General features: G+C 38.3%; 1 protein-coding gene across 1 annotated transcript in view; it reads left to right on the top strand.

Annotated features, from left to right (window-relative positions):
- Nucleotides 1-17,904, top strand: part of adcy2b (adenylate cyclase 2b (brain)) — a 67,363-nt gene that overhangs the window by 28,585 nt on the left and 20,874 nt on the right. Inside the window, exons 5-12 of the mRNA XM_024257887.2 lie at nucleotides 109-257; nucleotides 3,949-4,060; nucleotides 6,261-6,388; nucleotides 9,064-9,222; nucleotides 12,814-12,946; nucleotides 15,750-15,911; nucleotides 15,987-16,027; nucleotides 16,103-16,183. Coding sequence (XP_024113655.1) covers nucleotides 109-257; nucleotides 3,949-4,060; nucleotides 6,261-6,388; nucleotides 9,064-9,222; nucleotides 12,814-12,946; nucleotides 15,750-15,911; nucleotides 15,987-16,027; nucleotides 16,103-16,183 — 965 coding nt within the window. The remainder of the gene's footprint in view (nucleotides 1-108; nucleotides 258-3,948; nucleotides 4,061-6,260; nucleotides 6,389-9,063; nucleotides 9,223-12,813; nucleotides 12,947-15,749; nucleotides 15,912-15,986; nucleotides 16,028-16,102; nucleotides 16,184-17,904) is intronic.

Below are 17,904 nucleotides of genomic sequence, written 5' to 3'. Positions count from 1 at the left end.
TGTTTTAACTAATCAGAGCCAACGTGAGATACTTTTTAATAGTAATAAATACATAAAAATAGTGAAAAAACTTGAATCTGTGTTTATGTTTTTTGCCTTCATCTGCAGGAGCGTTTACTATTATCCTTACTACCAGCTCATATAGCAAGAGTGATGAAGGCGGAGATCATCCAGAGGCTGCAGGGTCCAAACTTTGGCCGAACTGAGAGCACCAACAACTTTCACAACCTCTATGTGCAGCGGCACACCAATGTAAGGTAAAGTTTGGGCTCTTTTCTCTTTGCCTCTGTCTGCACGGTGTTTTCTGCTCTCATTTCAAAGCTTGATTGCTTCCTCGTCCCCATTGAGCCTCATCTTTTTTATCTTAGGTTTTCTACCGGTTGTTATTTTTCCCCCAACCCCTTTTGTCTTTGTTTATGTATTCTTCTGCACTTCATCTTCTTCCTCGTTCATTTTCATTTCAGTTCTATTTTTTAGAGGTCACTTTGCCAAAGGAGATCATTTTTTTTTCTAAGCTTTCTATGGCGCTCTCATCTGTGCAGTGAAGGTCTAATGTTCCCCAAAACCACGAAGCCTCTCAGGAAGGACGGCATTGATGTTTCTCACTGTCGTGTTTATGTAAATGTTTATCATCTTTGTGATGATCCGACAATCATCTCTGTACTGATAACAAGAAGCTCACGTAGGGTGGGTAGAGGAGGAAGGAACAGCCACCCACAGATGTTTTTTTTATCCACAAAGTGGAGATCAGCACTCCTGATTAATTCTCTTACAGACATATCGTTGCCTCGTTTCCACTGAGCAGTACAGTGCGATATTCTGGGCGTTATTGTAAAATGGACCCATTAACTATTAAAAATGGTACTGAACCGTTGTCACAAATGGGAAGACAGCTGGTTCCACGTGCAGCAGGTTTATTAGTTCAGACAGGAACTAAGCACAGATAAAAATCCACAAAGCTAAATCAGAGTCAGATAGGGAGAGATCAAACATGAGCATGGGATCATCCAAGAAAAGAGTTGTCAGAGTCCAGGTGAAGGTCAGGGCAGGCAGCAGACAATCAGAAATAAAGCATGTTCAGAAACAGAAAATCAGGCCCAGATAGAAACGCTCGGTAATGCAGGCAGAGTGGCACAAATAATACTTCTCACTGAGTGAGCCTTTGTGCAGCGCTTAAGTGTCCTGTAGGTGATTAGCAAATGAGAGATAGCAGAGTGGCATCCAGGAACTGTGCGCTAGGGTTGCTGGGAGATGTAGTGCAGTCAGTACTCAGGAGATGGCTCCTGTCGGTGACCAGAGGGGGAGCCAGAGCGCTGACTCCTGATAACCGTACCGTTATTGCCAGGAAAGGTAAAATGTCTAATTTAGCCAACAGTTAGCATAAGGCTAAATATTAGCTAAACTCTAAAGTAGCCTAAAAACTGAAAAAAGTCTAGATTAGCCAAAACAACTCGCATCTAGCTGAAGTATAAGCTAAATTCAAAATTAGCCTAAAAACTGGTAAAATGTCTAATTTGACCAAAACAGCTAGCATGAAGCTAAAATATTAGCCAAGCTCCAAAACTAGTCTAAAAAAAACTGAAAAAATCCTAAATTAGCCAAAACAGCAGCCTGTGTCTAAAATATTAGCTAAACCCAAAAATATCCTAGAAAGCCAATGACTGCCAAAACAAGTCAAAAAAGCGAGCGTAAAAAGAGCTGAATGAGCTATGGACGCCCCAAAAAAATCTATAGAAGAAAAATTATTATAATAAAGAAAAGGTGAATCACTAGTAAACCAATAAATATTCTCTCCTCTCCGTCATAGTTCAGACTGCAGAAGGTGGAATAAAAAGTCACGTTTTATGTGGTTCTCTATGGGTGTTTCTGATGTGGGGGGCCGGGCCAAATGTGGATGTGGGCCTAATCCGGCCCGCGGGCCATATGTTTTGGGACCCTTGATCTAGGGCTCGTAAAGTTGCAGACAGCTTTAACCCCGCTGCTGCCTCAAAGCTGTACAAAGAGTGGGTTGGTTTCAGTTTCAACTTTAAAAAACTTCTTTTCTGTTATTTCTTAATGTAAAAAGTCATCCTTTTGTTCATTCTAGTTTCATTTTTGATTATTTTGACATTAATAGTTGAGTAAAAACAGTTTTTTATGCAAAAAAAAAATTAAATACAAATTTGACAACTAAAAATGCATTTTATCAAATCAGAAATTAATTACCAACTAAAACTTGAACTTTGGTTCAGTTTACAATTTAAAGGACATTCATTGATTTTGTTGAAAGACATTTTTCCACAGAGCGGATGTGGGTGCTAAATTTAAAGAGTTGCCAAACATTTGGGGAGGGAGTCAAATTTGTAATGTAAAGAATAAAATAACAATAATCCTTTTTGTTCCTGATCAGTTGTGATCTCATTTCCTGATCTGATCCCCTGAAAGCTGACAGGTTTGCTTTTACAGTCGATGAGTTGAAACAGTTGGGTCATAAAAGGCAGGATCCCCATTGTTTTTTTTTTGTCAAGTTGTTGTTGTCACTGTTGTTTACCAATCCTTTTGGCATTACACATTATAGCAGCACTGGCATAAAACTTGAAAGGAAAGTGTGTTTGTGCTATAGCGATGTGGAAAATGACGGAAACAAAGACGGAAAAATACAAACTAAAAGAAGCAGAACAGTCACAAATGACACGCTGATGGAGATCATTTGACTAATTTCATGGCGGTGAAGCATTAAAATCACCTAGAAGGAGACAACACAGACAATATGTGCTGCTGAGCATCTTCCTGATCCAACAGAAAATAGTTTCTGGTTTCACTCGGACCTGGCACAAACCTGAAATTGCTCCTTGTTATCGTGGCTCTTGCAGAAGATTACAGCCACCACATTGCACTGCATCCGCCAGACTGAATACAGACGAGTTTTTCTGCTGACTGTTTCACATGTTTGTGCAGGAAACAGAAGAGGATCCCTTAAAGAAATTGGTAACACTGATATAAATTAACATCGCTTATTAGATGGAGATGTGTTGACACAAACAAAAAGTTCTGGTTCATATTACAAAAAAAAAGCCTTCAAAACCAAATCAATGTTTTGCTGTAAAAATCTAATAAATAGAGAAAATGGCCTATAGGGAAGGCTGGCATGCTTCGTTTGTGTCTCTAAATTGCTGTGAAACTCTGGTTGTGTGGCCCTGCAATAGACTGGGGATCAACTCACCTATACGCAACTGACCCGAGATCCCAAGAGGGATTCAAATGGATGGATGGATGCATGGGGATTCACTGAAGAAATGTACCATTACAATTGTTTCCAATTGCCAAAACACTTTCTCTGAAACAATAGACCAATTCCAACAGACACAAATTTTGAAATACTCTTGAAGAAAAACTCTTGAGTCAAAATCTCACACGGTCAATAACTGTGGGCCAGATCTCATCAGGTATCTTGTTCAGTGTCTGGGTCCAAAGCATGGTTCAGGTCTTTGTGCTGGTCTATGTCCTTGTGCATGTCTGGGTCTTGGTGCAGGTTTAGGTCTTGTTTGGGTCAAGGTCTTGGTCTGACTTGTTTTCCCCTGTCATCCATCTCTGAGAAGCTGTTCCAGTTGTTCCAGAACTGTCCATTTCTGCCACGGTTGGTTTGCATCAACTGTCTTCAGTTTTGAACAGTTGTGTGTAAAAGTGAGAATGTGTTTTGCAAAGAGTAGACTCAGAGTTTTACAAATTGTGTCTTAGGTTTAGACCAAAGAGTGATGATTTTGAGGAAAGAGTTAAAGAAGCTGACCAGCTGTTTTGGAGGATGGCACTTAGTGTTTTAGGAATAGCAAAAATTCCTGTAAAACAATTGATATTTTGCAGATTTGTAGAACTTGCCTAGAGGGGTTAAATACTGTTATTGTAGGTATTTGGATTTGGACAAAAGCTTTTTTTTGATTATTTAACTTTATTGTGTGTTTCTTTCCACAGCATTCTCTATGCAGACATCGTGGGCTTCACGAGGCTGGCCAGTGACTGCTCTCCAGGAGAACTTGTGCACATGCTGAATGAACTGTTTGGCAAATTTGACCAGATTGCAAAGGTAATTAAATACCATGACTTCACTTCAGTCCTTCATAATACACACATTCAAAATAAAAACAAACCTTGACAGTGAATTTAACCAGCTTTTAGTGCAGTTTAAACTATTTTTTCCCCCAGATTTTTGCACTTTAAGACAAGCTTGTAGTCTGACTTACTGTTTAAAATCAATCAGGTTTAGGGTTCAATCGAGATCTCTGCATCACCTATCATCACATTAGTGAAGGGAAGTGATTTGTTCAGTCTGAAATCAAAGTGTTTGTGAGATTAAAACGACATTGGTTTGTACTGAATCATTTTATTTCTGGTCTTAAAGTGTGTAATTTACAGGTTAGAGTGCATTTAGATGTGTTTATGTTCTATGTAATAAAGTGATAGTAAAAATGTTCATTAACCATTCACTTGCATTTACTCATATTCAAATAGTTCAGGAAAGCAGGCCGAATGGTTGGCCCTCACAGTTTAACCTCTCCTTCTTTGTAAAATGTTTTGACCGCGCTTTCACCTGTTTGGTTAAATGCAATAATTATGAAAACTGGGATGCAGCAGAAGAGAAAGATTGAATAAAAGGAGAATATGAGACACAAGGAGGAATTTGGACTTTAGTTTTATCTTCTGAGAAATATCAAGCGGTAAGATGTGAACTTTTTTCTCTGAACTGATGATTTATTAACCTGTCATGACAATCAGCATACATTAGAAGCGGCTGGGTAGTTCAGTTTGTTGGGTGTAGAGCTGGTGTGCAGGAAACCTGTATCAGTGAAATGATGAGATTGTTAATATCATCCAGTGTTACATGGATTCTCTAAAGGAGAAGTTCTAACTAAAATGTTCAGATCATTAACATTGTAAACATTGTTCTGCTTCTCCTGGAGGACGTTTCAGTTTGGCCACTAGGTGGCGATCACACTGTATCATCACATCTATTCCAGAAGAAGAGAAAAATATGAGCAAAAAACTGTGATTTAGACCACAAATTGTTTCTTTAAAAATATTTCCTTAAAAAAGTTTAGAAAATTAATGCCTGTAAATATATAAAGATGTTAATTTAGTTAGCAATGTATGTTTAGGTCGACCAAGTGTTAGCATTAGCCGTCCTATGGGAAATCCTATTATACATTAGCATCAAGCTAGCAGACTTTAGCTTTATGAGTTAAATCAATTAATATTTTTATGAATCGATTATTCTATTCATGAATCAATTTCCCCACTTCATTACAAAGCCAGATACCTACTTTCCATAATTTTAGTATTTATTTATTTTTCTACCCTCACATGGTGTGGCAATATGTCGTCTTGTGTGTGTGTGTGGGGGGGGGGGGTCTTCCTTGAGTTTTCCTGTTCTTTTATGGAAGCACTTTGAGTGAAATAGATTTTTTGGAAAGGTGCTGTACAAATAAAGTTTGATTTGTTTTGATATTGATCTGTTAAGCTTAAATCAATTCAAATCGATTTTATCAATCCAGCGTTAGTCAGGGAATCTGGTATGAAAACTCTCAACAACCTGTGCCAATCAGTGAAAAGCTGATTCACTGTGGCGACTCTTGACAGGATGTGCTATAACATGACAATACGGCACTTTCTTTTGTCACTGCAGTCAAGGTTCGTAGCTGTCATATTTAAAATATGCAATTTTTTGTGAAAAAGAAATTTAAACTGAATAGACCAACAACATTAAAGTTTACAAGTATCCAACGAAGTGATCAGAAAGTATCGGACACTTCAGGCTTCCGCGTTTTCCATTAATTTCTGATAATGCACACTTCGTCGAGCATTATCGCTAACGAATCACTTAAATTTCTAAAAACCTCATCATTGTGTTGTAACTTGGAAGGGTGGATAGTTTCAGGTTTACTTTTGAGTCTTCTTTCCTGTAGCCTTGGTCGACCTTCCTGCCGTTTCTCCTCTGAGCACATGCCTGTGTGGGCTGCTCAGAAAGCATCTCCCGGTCTCATGGGTGTAAACACTGAGGTTCAAGTCCGGCCGCTCCATCCTCCTGAAGCTTCTGTTACATAAATGCAGTCCGGCGATGAGCTGTTACTCATCCCACATGTGGATTCAGAGGTGTTATGTTTGTGGGTGGATGATATCTGAGCTTGATGGATGTGACTCTCTGTGCCTGAGGGTTATGTTGCAAAATGTTTAATAAAGAAAACTGCAGAGATATATTTTAACTGCTTCTTTTTCTTTCTGTCTTTGAGGAAAACGAGTGTATGCGCATCAAGATCCTGGGAGACTGTTATTACTGCGTGTCTGGTCTGCCCGAGTCGCTGCCTGATCACGCCAAGAACTGCGTGAAGATGGGCCTGGATATGTGTGAGGCCATCAAGTAAAAGACCAGATCCCTATGCACCTTTTCTACCCCCATTGTTCTACCCTCAGACAAACAAACAGGCCTGTCAGATGAGCAGAAAAACTACAGTAACTACTGGCATCCAGGTGCCAGAAGTTACTTTAAATGTTCCTACAGTAATTGTACTGGGCTTCCTCTTACAATAATATTAACATATTTTCATTTCTAGTTTATTTACTGTACAAAAATATGGTAAATTAAATGTTATTCTGGTTCTCTTGTGTCGACTTCTCCAGTTGTTTTAAGGCCAGTTTCACCTAGTTCGGGGGTCCCCAAACTACGGCCTGCGGGCCGGATCAGGCCCTGCTTCACATTTGGCCTGGCCCCACAAACTATTTTGGCTTATACATTTTCCCAGTTTTTTAGGCTAATATTTCGGCTACATGCTAGCCGTTTTGGCTAATTTAGGCTTTTTTCTGTTTTTTAGGCTAATTTGGAGTTTGGCTAAAGTTTTAGCTTAATGCTAGCTTTTAGGCTAAATTAGACATTTTTCCAGTTTTTTTTGGCTAGTTTGAGAGATAATATTTAGAATATTTAGATAATATTTCAGCTACATGCTAGCCATTTTGGCTACTTTAGGCTTTTTCAGTTTTTTAATCTAATTTGGAGTTTAGCTAATATTTTAGATTTATGCTAAATGTTTTGGTTAAATTAGACATGTTACCAGTTTTTTTAGGCTAATTTAGCATTTAGCAAATATTTCAGCTACATACTAGCTGTTTTGACAAATTGAGCATTTTTTTGAGTTTTTTTAGGCTAATTTGGAGTTTAGCTAATATGTTAGCTTAATTCTAGCTGTTTTGGCTAAATTAGACATTTTTCCACTTTTTAGGCTAATTTGGCATTAAGCTAACATTTCATCTACATGCTAGGTGTTTTGGCTAATTCAGGCTTTTTTCAGTTTTTTATGCTAATTAGGAGTTAAGCTAAAATTTTAGCTAATGCATTAAGCTAAAATATGGCATTAATGGCATTAAGCTATTATTTCAGGTACATTCTAGCTTTTTGGCTAATTTAGAATTTTTTTTTTTCGGCTAATGTGGCACTTTGCTAATATCAGCTTCAGTGTTTTCAGCTATTAGCTTCAGTGTTTTTAGCTATCAATTTAAGCATTTTCAGCAGTTAATGCTATATATCTAGTTTTTCAAATGTTTTAGCATGATTTCTTCTGAGAAAATTACAGAAATGAATTATTTAAAATTTGGCTATGTGTAGCTTTCTAGAAAACCATAAATGTTTACGTTTAGGCTGTGATTGTTACACTTTTCCTGTTATCTTTCCTGTTAGCCCCCCATCAAAGAATTAAGAAAGCAGTTATGTGGCCCTCAGAAGAAAAAGTTTTGGGACCTTTGATTTAGTTCACCACAATCACTCTTTCAGCTGCTTTTAGTCAAGGTCGTATTCACCCTGAGTGAGTCCTTAGATCAATGCAACGCCAGACAGAGTCATAAAATCCTTTATTTTACTTCACTGAACAATTTCTCGTCCACTTGAATGAAATGAATAGGTGCACAGAAAGAATATACAATCTCAACACACAAAGGTTCCCACTGGGGCTTGAACCGAGGACCTCTTTCTGTGGGGTAATCACTGCAACACCGTGTCAACACAGTTTCTGATAAAAAATGTCAAATAAACAGCAATTTTTTAATTTTTTTTTTTTTTTTAGTATTGCGTTTTCTTTAAAAATAGCCTAATTCCTAAAAATAAAAGCCTATAATTGAAACTCAAACATTTATGAAAAGCTAAAATCCATTTTGGCAAAGTACCTGGAGACACAAAGTCACCCTTTGTCTGTCCATTTATACACCTGTAAATATTAATTATAATTGCTGTTTACAGACATTGCAGTAAAATACTCCCCAGTTTACAGAAATCTGTTGCAGTGCTGCATTCCAGCTCTGTTCAAACTCTGGAGCAAACAGTGTGAGCTCAACATGATAAGCTCCACGACTGAACCAACACAAAACTCAAACAGTCGAAAGCATGTTTTATATTTTTTTATTTTCTCCATTTGGTCTGTCATTATTTGACCTTTACGAGAACACATCAGACCTTTTTCAGAGGTTTCTGCTTCCAGAGGCAAACCTTTGGAGTGTATTTAGGAGAAGATCAGTGTTACCACACTACATCATATGCCAATTCTTTCATTTGTATTTAATCACTGGTTCAATTTGTATGACCAGACATTCAGTTAGATTCAAGATTTGTTAAAACAAAAAATATTCTGGTGGAAAAGAAAAAGACAGGAACATCTTTGACCCATTTTCTCTATTTAGGACTTCAGGATACAAGATATTTCCTGTTTCTTAAAGTAGTCTTAAATATGAATTTGCTGTTGAATATTTACTATTCTGTACGCGTTCTCAGTATATTGATCCAGTGAAACAAACTGTTTTACTTTCATCAGCACAGCAGCTTTGTACAGTTGAGTTTGTTCTTCACTTCATTGGAAAAACCTTTTATTTCTTAATACTTATTAAAGTGTTACACATAGAACATCATAATAAAGCAGTGGACTCCTTTGGACTAACACTCTAAAGTCTGGTGCTAACTGCAAAAATAAAACAATTTGTTTTAAACAAGGAATTCTTAACCGGATCCAGAAAGTAGACGAGCTGATTTCAGTGTATTTGTCGTGTTCTCCACAGGAAAGTACGAGATGCCACTGGAGTTGAGATCAACATGCGCGTCGGTGTTCATTCTGGAAACGTCCTCTGTGGTGTGATTGGCCTACGCAAGTGGCAGTATGATGTTTGGTCACATGACGTGACGCTGGCCAATCACATGGAGGCGGGAGGTGTGCCGGGGTGAGACTCCAACAGCTTTATATCAGGACAGAGTTGGAACAACACTCTTTGTGGTTCAATTTTAACACAAAGAGTGCTGGATTTTTAACAAAAGTGTCAAAAATGAACACTAATACCTCGTTTCCACTGAGCGGTCTGGACCAGATCAGTCCCCTCGTGGCCGGTTTAGAATGGTCGGGTTCAATTTAAGTGAGCGTTTCAATTGAGCGTTGGACCATCAAAGCGCATGCGGGGTGTAGACCGATGACGTAGCTGTGTGTCAAAACGGTGCGACTACAGCGAAAGAGAAGCTACATCTGCTGACTCAGAAATGGACCGAAAATTCAAAAGATAACCGCGGAGGACAAGTTCAATCCAAATCAGGTGTTTATTATGGATGAAGCCGACCTACACGCTGCAGAACAGTCTATTGTTCTGAATTAAAAAGAGAAGCAAACTCTTTATGTTGAGCAATATGCCAATGTTCTTCAATAAATGTTTGAAACAAAGCATGATGGGAAGAGTCTTTGAGTATGGATCGGTCATGGACGTTCCCCTGCCACGGGGGTCGGGTGAGATGGAAACAGGTGTGTGTGTGTCTCGTATTCGTGGATTCGAGATGTCTCCGGTCCCCAACCCACCTCGAATGAGGGGGAAAAGGGTATGTAAAGAATTGAACATTCTTTGCAAGAAGATTGTGGGAGGTGAAGAAGAACACAGACAAAAAGAGGACAATACTTTCCCACTTGGATCTTGAGTCGGGAAAAGTCCTGGTTGGACGCTTCCTGTTGTCGTAAAACTTTTCGATCACCAATCAAGGGGTTACATCATGTGACGACAGAAGCCCCGCCCTAATGGGTCCATTCTATTTTTCTATGGACCTACGACCAACAGGGGACCAGAAATGGTACTAGTAGGTCCAGTCCGGTCTGGACTGTTCAGTGGAAACGAGGCATACCAGTACCCTGTAGGATTACTCCAACTCTTTCCTCTTTCCCTCTACACCAGGGATGGGTAACTCCAGGCCTCGAGGGCCGCGGTGTCTGCATGATTTCCAGATTTCCAAACCCTACTCATGACTGATCACCTGGTTCAGGTGTGTCCAGCCAATTAGAACACGCCAGAGCAGGGGATGTTGGAAAGCATGCAGGAGTGGAGTTGCCTATCCCTGTTCTACTCCATGACAGAACAGCTTGAACCTGCTTTTAACCCTTTGAGCCTCGCTCTGTTTCCGTCTGACCTCATGTACACACAGGACGTCCATCTTTTGGCCAACTCTGTGGTCTTCCCTACTTTCAAAATTCTTCCCTTAAGACTCTTGCCTTTCCTTTTTTTCTCTCTTCCTGTACACCGGCCTTCTTTCCTTTTGACCGACTTGACAGACTTAACATTTTAACTCTAGAGTCATCGGCAACAACATTAAAAACTCACAAAATTTGAACTCAACCCTACACTGGTGCCAAGCTATACCCACCAGGAGCGATGTGGTTCAGTGTCTGCCCAAGGACACATTGGTACATGGAAACTTAAGGTGGGAATTGAACCTGCGATCTTTCAATCAGACAGCCACTCCACCAGTATCACTCTCTACCTGAGCTATATTAGAAACAAACATTTTGCAAAACCAAAAGTTACACAATATGACAAAGCGGTACAATCTACTTTTTTTACAGATAAGAAAATAATTTAACAATACAGTCTGTAGTGAAGCAACTCCCTAAACGGAAAAACAGAAAAGCTAAGCATCTTTTCCTTTTATTTACCTTGTTTGTACAACTTTATGGGAGCAAGATAAAGAAAATAAAGACTAAGCTCAAGAAAAATTAATATGCCACCCACTTATAGCTCCAAATCCTAAAGCAGAACTTTGATAAATTATTTATCTTGAACTAAAGTATAGATTTTAGCATGATTTGGGAAAGAGATACCCCTGATGCCAACACATTCCCAACCCAACTCGAACTCCTCCGTGTCGCTTTGGGTGTCCCCAACTCGTCATTTTTTGAAATGCTGGCTGTTCTCATTAAATCACAGGTCCCCAACCTCCAGAGAACCTCAATTAGACATGTCTACATGTCTAAATGCAGTTTTGCCATGTGACTGGCCGAATAGAAATTTGCGTCAACGAGCATTTGAACAGGTGTGCCTGATAAAGTGATCAGTGAAAGTGATACAACTAAACCTTCCTTTACTTCTTTAAATCTGCTTTATAAATTAAAGAAATGTCAAAAGAGACCATATAAAAGTTTTAAAATATCTAAAAATTGTTAATTAAAAAGGGTACAAGATATTACGAGTTTGTATGTTGCTTTATAGCAGTTGTTTGCAGTCCTGGCAGCTTTATCTTTTGATAAACATGACGTTTTCGGACTATAAAATGATGTACCTCTGACTCTTTTTGACCAAACAGCATGCGCTCATTTACAGAGTCTGTTTCAAGGTCTGTTCTAATTCCACCTATTACATGCATCATAGTAAATTATAGCAACCTCATTTGATCAAGCAGCTCTTCATTTGTTATATGGCCATTAGAGTCTCCTGTCCTGGCAGTGTAACAAGCACAGAAAATTTGGCCAATGGGTAGGTGTGTAATCTCAGAAAATAAGCTCTCTGGAGCCCCAATGCTGTCCCACTGGACTGCTGATGCTTCGTCTTGTTCTATGGAACTGAAAAACACGTCTGATCAAAAACAGACTTCTAAATAAAAAACTACTTCATATCCTTCCATGTTTGTGTGCAACAAACAAGGGAAAACATTGAGCTATCAGTGTTGGGATGAGGTAAGCCCTTCACCTTCGATTATGTCACATGTGTCAAAGTCAAGGCCCGGGGGCCGGATCCGGCCCTCTGGGTAATTACATCCAGCCCTCCAGATCATTGTATTGTTATTAATGGGCCAATGTTATCTTGCTCTTATTTTTAACTTGTATAATTTTGACAAAATCCACTTTCATGGAGAGTAAAAAATTGAAATGTATCTAATGTTTAAGTTGATTTATTCTGGAAAAATATTCCTGCCTTTTTATTATTCATGTTTATGTTAAAATCTTATGGTTTTAAAGTTTTAGAAATGGGCATTGTGTTAGCTTTTGGACTATTTTGGCATATACTAAGATTTTATAGGCTATTTTAGAGTTTAGTAAATATTTCAGCTACATGCTAGCTGTTTTGGCTAATTCAAGCTTTTTCAGTTTTTTTAGGTTGTTTTGGAGTTTAGCCAATATTTCAGCTATATGCTAGCTGTTTTGGCTATAAGGTTTTTTTTTAAGTTTTTTTTAGGCTGATTTGGCATCTAGCTAATATTTTAGCTGGTTATCAGCTCCACCATTTTCAGCTATTTACATCAACGTTTTCATCTATTTCATTAGTTATCAATTTCAGCATCTTCATCAGCCAAATTCAGCTCACAGCATTCACACTAGAATTATAGCAAGTAATACTATTAATCTTTATGTTATAAAGTTACGGTTCTAAAGTAAAAAAAATAGTTTTAGGATGTTCAATAAAGGTTTATCCTGTCCGGCTCTCGACCCCAGGTGTGTTTTGGATTTTGCCACCTTGTGCAAATTAGTTTGACAGCCCTGGATTATGTGTTCTCTTACCCGTCTCCAGGAGAGTCCACATCTCTTCAGTGACCCTGGAACATCTGAAAGGCTCCTACAAGGTGGAGCCTGGACACGGACAGACCAGAGACTCCTACCTAAAGGAGCATGGCGTGGTCACCTATTTGGTCATCAACCCAAAGGTTAGATGGCGTCACCTTCATGTTATTGTACCTAACATAGACTCTAGCAGTAGTGTGCAGACAAATGCTTTCACCTGTTTCAGTGTGAGTATCAGGAAGTGGTGGAGAACCCAAACCCAGGAGACCAGGCAAAGGGGCAGAAAAGTAAAACATTTAACAGAAACGTGAGAAAAACCATGAGAGCAACAAAAAGGTGGCATAACAAAACAGAACAGATGACAATGAAGTGAAAACCTGACACTTAAATTCACTGAGGCTGATTAACTAAATGAAGACACCTGAACGCAGTTTGATTGATAGGGAAAAAAAGAACATGACAAAAGCACCCCAAAGACCCAAGGATAGAATTATGACAGTACCCCTCCCCAAAGGGGCAGATTCCAGATGCCCAAAACACCTGAGAGGAAAATAAACAAGTCCAGAACACTGTTTAGGCTCCTGCAGCCCAGCAGAGGTGAGGGGGGACATGTGAACACCTCAGGAACAGACATGAGGACCTGTCCCGACGACTCCCCAGGGAAGGAAAACATGAAGGGGAGCAGCACCGGTGACCGTCCTCCAGAACATCAAACATGGCCAAGGGGAATGAACGGCAACCATCCTCAGGGACGGGGAACATGACGTATGGCACCGGCAACCCTCCACAGGAACATGACCTGGAACAGGAAGGAGTGGTTTCCAACGCTGCACAGGAACATGACCTGGAACAGGAAGGAGTGGTTTCCAACGCTGCACAGGAACAGGAAGGTTCAAGGATGGACCAAAAATTCCCCTCAGAAACAGAATGCTTGGATGTGGAAAGGCATGATGTGAAGATGGCTGCATCATTAGCTGTTTTGGCTAATTTAAACTTTCTTTTTTTTGTTTTTAGGTTGTTTTGGAATTTAGCTAATATTTCATCTCAATGCTAGCTGTTTAGGCTAATGTGGGATTTATTTTGTCATTTACGCTATATTGGAGTTTAGCTCATATTTTAGCTTCATGCTAGCTGTTTTGGCTAATTAAGTTTTTTTTTTGCCTTTTCGGCTATTTTGAGTTTATCTAATAATTCAGTTACATGCTAGCTGTTTTGGCTAATTTAAGCTTTTTTTGTATGTTTTTTAGGGTGTTTTGGAATTTAGCTAATATTTCATCTACATGTTAGCTGCTTTGGCTAATTTCGGATTTTTTCCTTTTTTTTAGGCTAATTTTGAGTTTAGCTAATATTTCACCTGGATGAAAGCTATCTTGACTAACTTAGGCTTTTTTCATTTTTTAGGCTATTTCAACATTTAACTAATATTTTAGCTGGCTATCATCTTTAGCATTTTCAGCAATCAATTTCAGCTTCTCCAGCTATCAGCACCAGCATCTTCAGCAGCCAAATTCAGCTTACAGCATGAAAATATGAATATATCTAGTTTTTAGTTAGTTTAAATCTTAAGATGGTTAAAATGTGTTTTTTACATACAGTTTGCGCATGACCCGATTAGTAGACTAATCGGAAAAAAAATCGGGGATTATTAAAATAATCATTTTTGGCAGCACTACTGACAAGGACAACTTAGAACAAGACCAAATAAAACAAAATCAAACTAAACCACAGAATCCCCACAGTGAGGGGGCACCAGCATTGCCTTTATTTGGGCCGTGTACTTAAAAACGTAAAAACGTAAGTAAAACAGCTTTCCCAACATTTGATCACATTTATATAACCTCCACTCACAGACAAACACAAACATCTCAGAAAAAAATCTCTGTTTCACAGCTCATTAACTCAGATTAATTTTGAAGGTCTCTTCCTTGAAGCTCCTTTTGACATTTAAAGGTCTGACTCTAAACATTCAGGAGACCCAACTCTTCTGTGAACTAATTGGTACCGTAAAGCGTATTAGGTGGTCCACATGTGGCTCAGGGTGTCAAACACTTGAAAGGACAAAGTTAAGTAAGTCAGATGGACTTGTGGTTGACTTAAAAAAAACACCTGAGTTTATTCAATTTATTAGCCGAAAAGAGTTGCTGGTCTAAGATCCATGTTTAGATCAATCATTTATTTCTTTCTGACTGAGAAAATTACAGATTCTGGAACTTTGGTTTAGAAAATGATGTAAAAACATCTCCTGTTTTACAATAACTTGCTGAAGAACCTCTAGAAATGGCCTTTCTTCTTCTACAAGACTAATATCACCTGCTCAGCAGAGTTTTATAATTGTTTGTAGTAAGCAATGTGTCACATGTTTAGTAAGCGTTCACAGTGATCTGATGTAGCTCACTTAACCTAAACCAAACATTGGAACTATGTTCAAACTGACAATAAGAGGCCTGGTGTTTTGCCTGGTGTGGTTCATCCTGGTGTGAATACAAAACCAGCAAAAAACCCGAAGTACCATTAAAAAAAAAGAAAAAAAAGCCCCAAAAGCAAATTTAAAAGACACCAAATTGCAAAGAGGTTGAGATGTCATCGTTGTAATTGTAGGGCAGTAAGATGAAGTACAGTGAGGCAAATAAGTATTTAAACAGCCTGTGATTCAAGTTCTCCCTCTTAGATATCATGAACATTTTCTTCTTAGCTGCATGTTCAATGTGAGAGACTAAAAGAAATCTAGAAATCACAATGTATGATTTTTTAAAATACTTTTTTTTGTTTTAGTTGAGGCCTCTGATTGGCCGGCTCATACCTTGAATAACTCATAGGAAATGTGCAGTTGACACCAGATTTCCAGTGATCTCCAGTAGTTTTGTGTCCACACTGCTCCTAAAGTGAATGCTGCCACACAAAGGAGTTGAAGCTCATTTTGTTTGATCCATTTGTGGTTTTTGTCAGATGGAGCGGCACAGCCCTTTGCTGGGTGTTCTGGATGGGGGTAAGATGAGGGCGTCAGTCAGGATGACTCGCTATCTGGAGTCCTGGGGAGCCGCCAAACCCTTCGCCAATCTGCACCAGCGAGACAGCATGACCACGAACAACGGCATGATCAACACCACCGTGAGTTCACTTCCTGTCCCCTTCACCGACGTGGATGTGCTTCTGTGCTGGTTCATGACTTACATTCTGGTTCAGGATGTTCCGTTGGGTCAGTACCACTTCCAGAGAGGAGAGAGGTGAGTCAGAAGATGTCTATGAAAGATTCATCATCACTGCGCCGCGCTGAAACGTGCGCTCTTTGCTTTATTCAGATCCAAATCTCAGAGGAGGAGGTTTGAGGAGGAACTGAACGAGCGGATGATCCGCACCATTGATGGGATCAACTCACAGAAGTAAGGATCATGTCATCCACCTTCTGAAACTCAACTCAGCTTTGTTTATATACCACTTTAGAAAAAGAAAAGTCCTGAACACAAAAGACAACAACACAAAACAAGGTGAAAACCAGGGCTGTGAATGTTGACGCGTTAACGCGTACGATTAATACAACATAATTATTAATTCATATTTATTAATCGCTCTCAGGAGTCCTGCAGCTGTGAGATCAATGTAATCAAACTCAGTCTAAAATACACGTAAACCTTTTTTAAACTTTAACTTTTTTTAGATTTTATTCATTTTAAGAGATAATATGGTTTTTATTTGTAGTTTTTGGACAAAAGCAATCTTTTAATTGTAATAATTAAGGCAGAAAACTAAAGTCAATCTGACGGCTGTAATGCAGCAGCACACCTGCTGTGATGGGAGGGGGCGGAGCCAAATACAGCTGTCTGCTATGAGAAATCCAAAGAGGAAACTCACCAATATTTTAGTTTACAATAACAAGCACCGATTCTCTGTGAAAGCTCCGCCCACCGACGTCATGGGAGGTGAGCAGTTGTTTATTATTTTTCATAAACACAATAAAGAACATGTATGAAAAAAAAGGAAAAAACTGGAAAAAAAACAGAATTTCAGGAAAAATGTAAAATAGACAGCAGTGAGAAATCTTGGGCAGCATGGTGACTTTAGCCTGAATTTTTTATTAAATTTTAATGAAAAAACATGTTGATTAGTTTGTTTACAAATTGTATTCTTGTAAAATTACACCTAAAACTTTGTATTCTATGTTGTAAAAACAGTTTGTTAAACATTTTGGAGTTTCCACAGCAAAATAATCCCATTTTCCAGATGGAATTTTCTATTTTTGGATAATTTTATGATTATTGTGTGAGTAGAAAATGGAGACATGACTAAATAAAGGTAGTGTCATATAGGAGAGGTTGTGTTGATTAAAATGAGACCAAATAAGCAGCAGTTAGTCTTTCAAATTAAAAATAATACAGAAAATTAAAATATAGACAAAAACTGAATTTTAGACCCTAGGTTCCAAAAAGATTAAAAATAAATGTTCTAAATATACAATTTTGCGAGTGATTTAATATTATTTGCAGATAATAAGTGGCTGGCAAAAACTGTAACTAAAAAAAAAAAAAAAAAAATCCATGCCAATTAATCGCATATAATTATTTCCAGATTTGCTAGCTGGTTTGTCTAATTTAGGTTTTTTTAGGCTGTTTTGGAGTTTAGCTAATATCTAGGCTACATGCTAGCTGGTTTAGCTAATTTAGTTTTTTCAGTTTTTTAGGCTATCTTGGAGTTTAGCTATTTGCTAGTGTTTTCAGTTATCAAGTTCAGCATCTGAAACTTCCAGCACTAACATCTTCAGCTGCCAAATTCAGCTTACAGCATTTACACTAGCATTATTACAGGTAATGCTGTATATGTGTGTGTTTTTAGCATTAGCCTAGCCTAGCCTTTTATTCTATTTTATGGTGGTTTTATCTCTGTTTTAAAATTGTTTTATTGATTTTATCATTGTTTTTAAATTGTTTTACTTGGTTTTATGTCTTTTATCCTTTTTTATGTTTTACTATTGCACAGTGCTCGGTTTTTGTTTTCCCTTGTGTACAGCACTTTGGGCCTCCTTGACTGGTGGTGGAAGGTGCTTTATAAATCAATAAATGAAATGAAATGAAAATGAAATGAAATATCTAGTTCATAATTATGTTAA

This window comes from Oryzias melastigma, linkage group LG11 (genome assembly GCF_002922805.2).
Source record: "Oryzias melastigma strain HK-1 linkage group LG11, ASM292280v2, whole genome shotgun sequence".
Taxonomy (NCBI): domain Eukaryota; kingdom Metazoa; phylum Chordata; class Actinopteri; order Beloniformes; family Adrianichthyidae; genus Oryzias; species Oryzias melastigma.
This window is presented reverse-complemented; position numbering and strand designations above follow the sequence as displayed.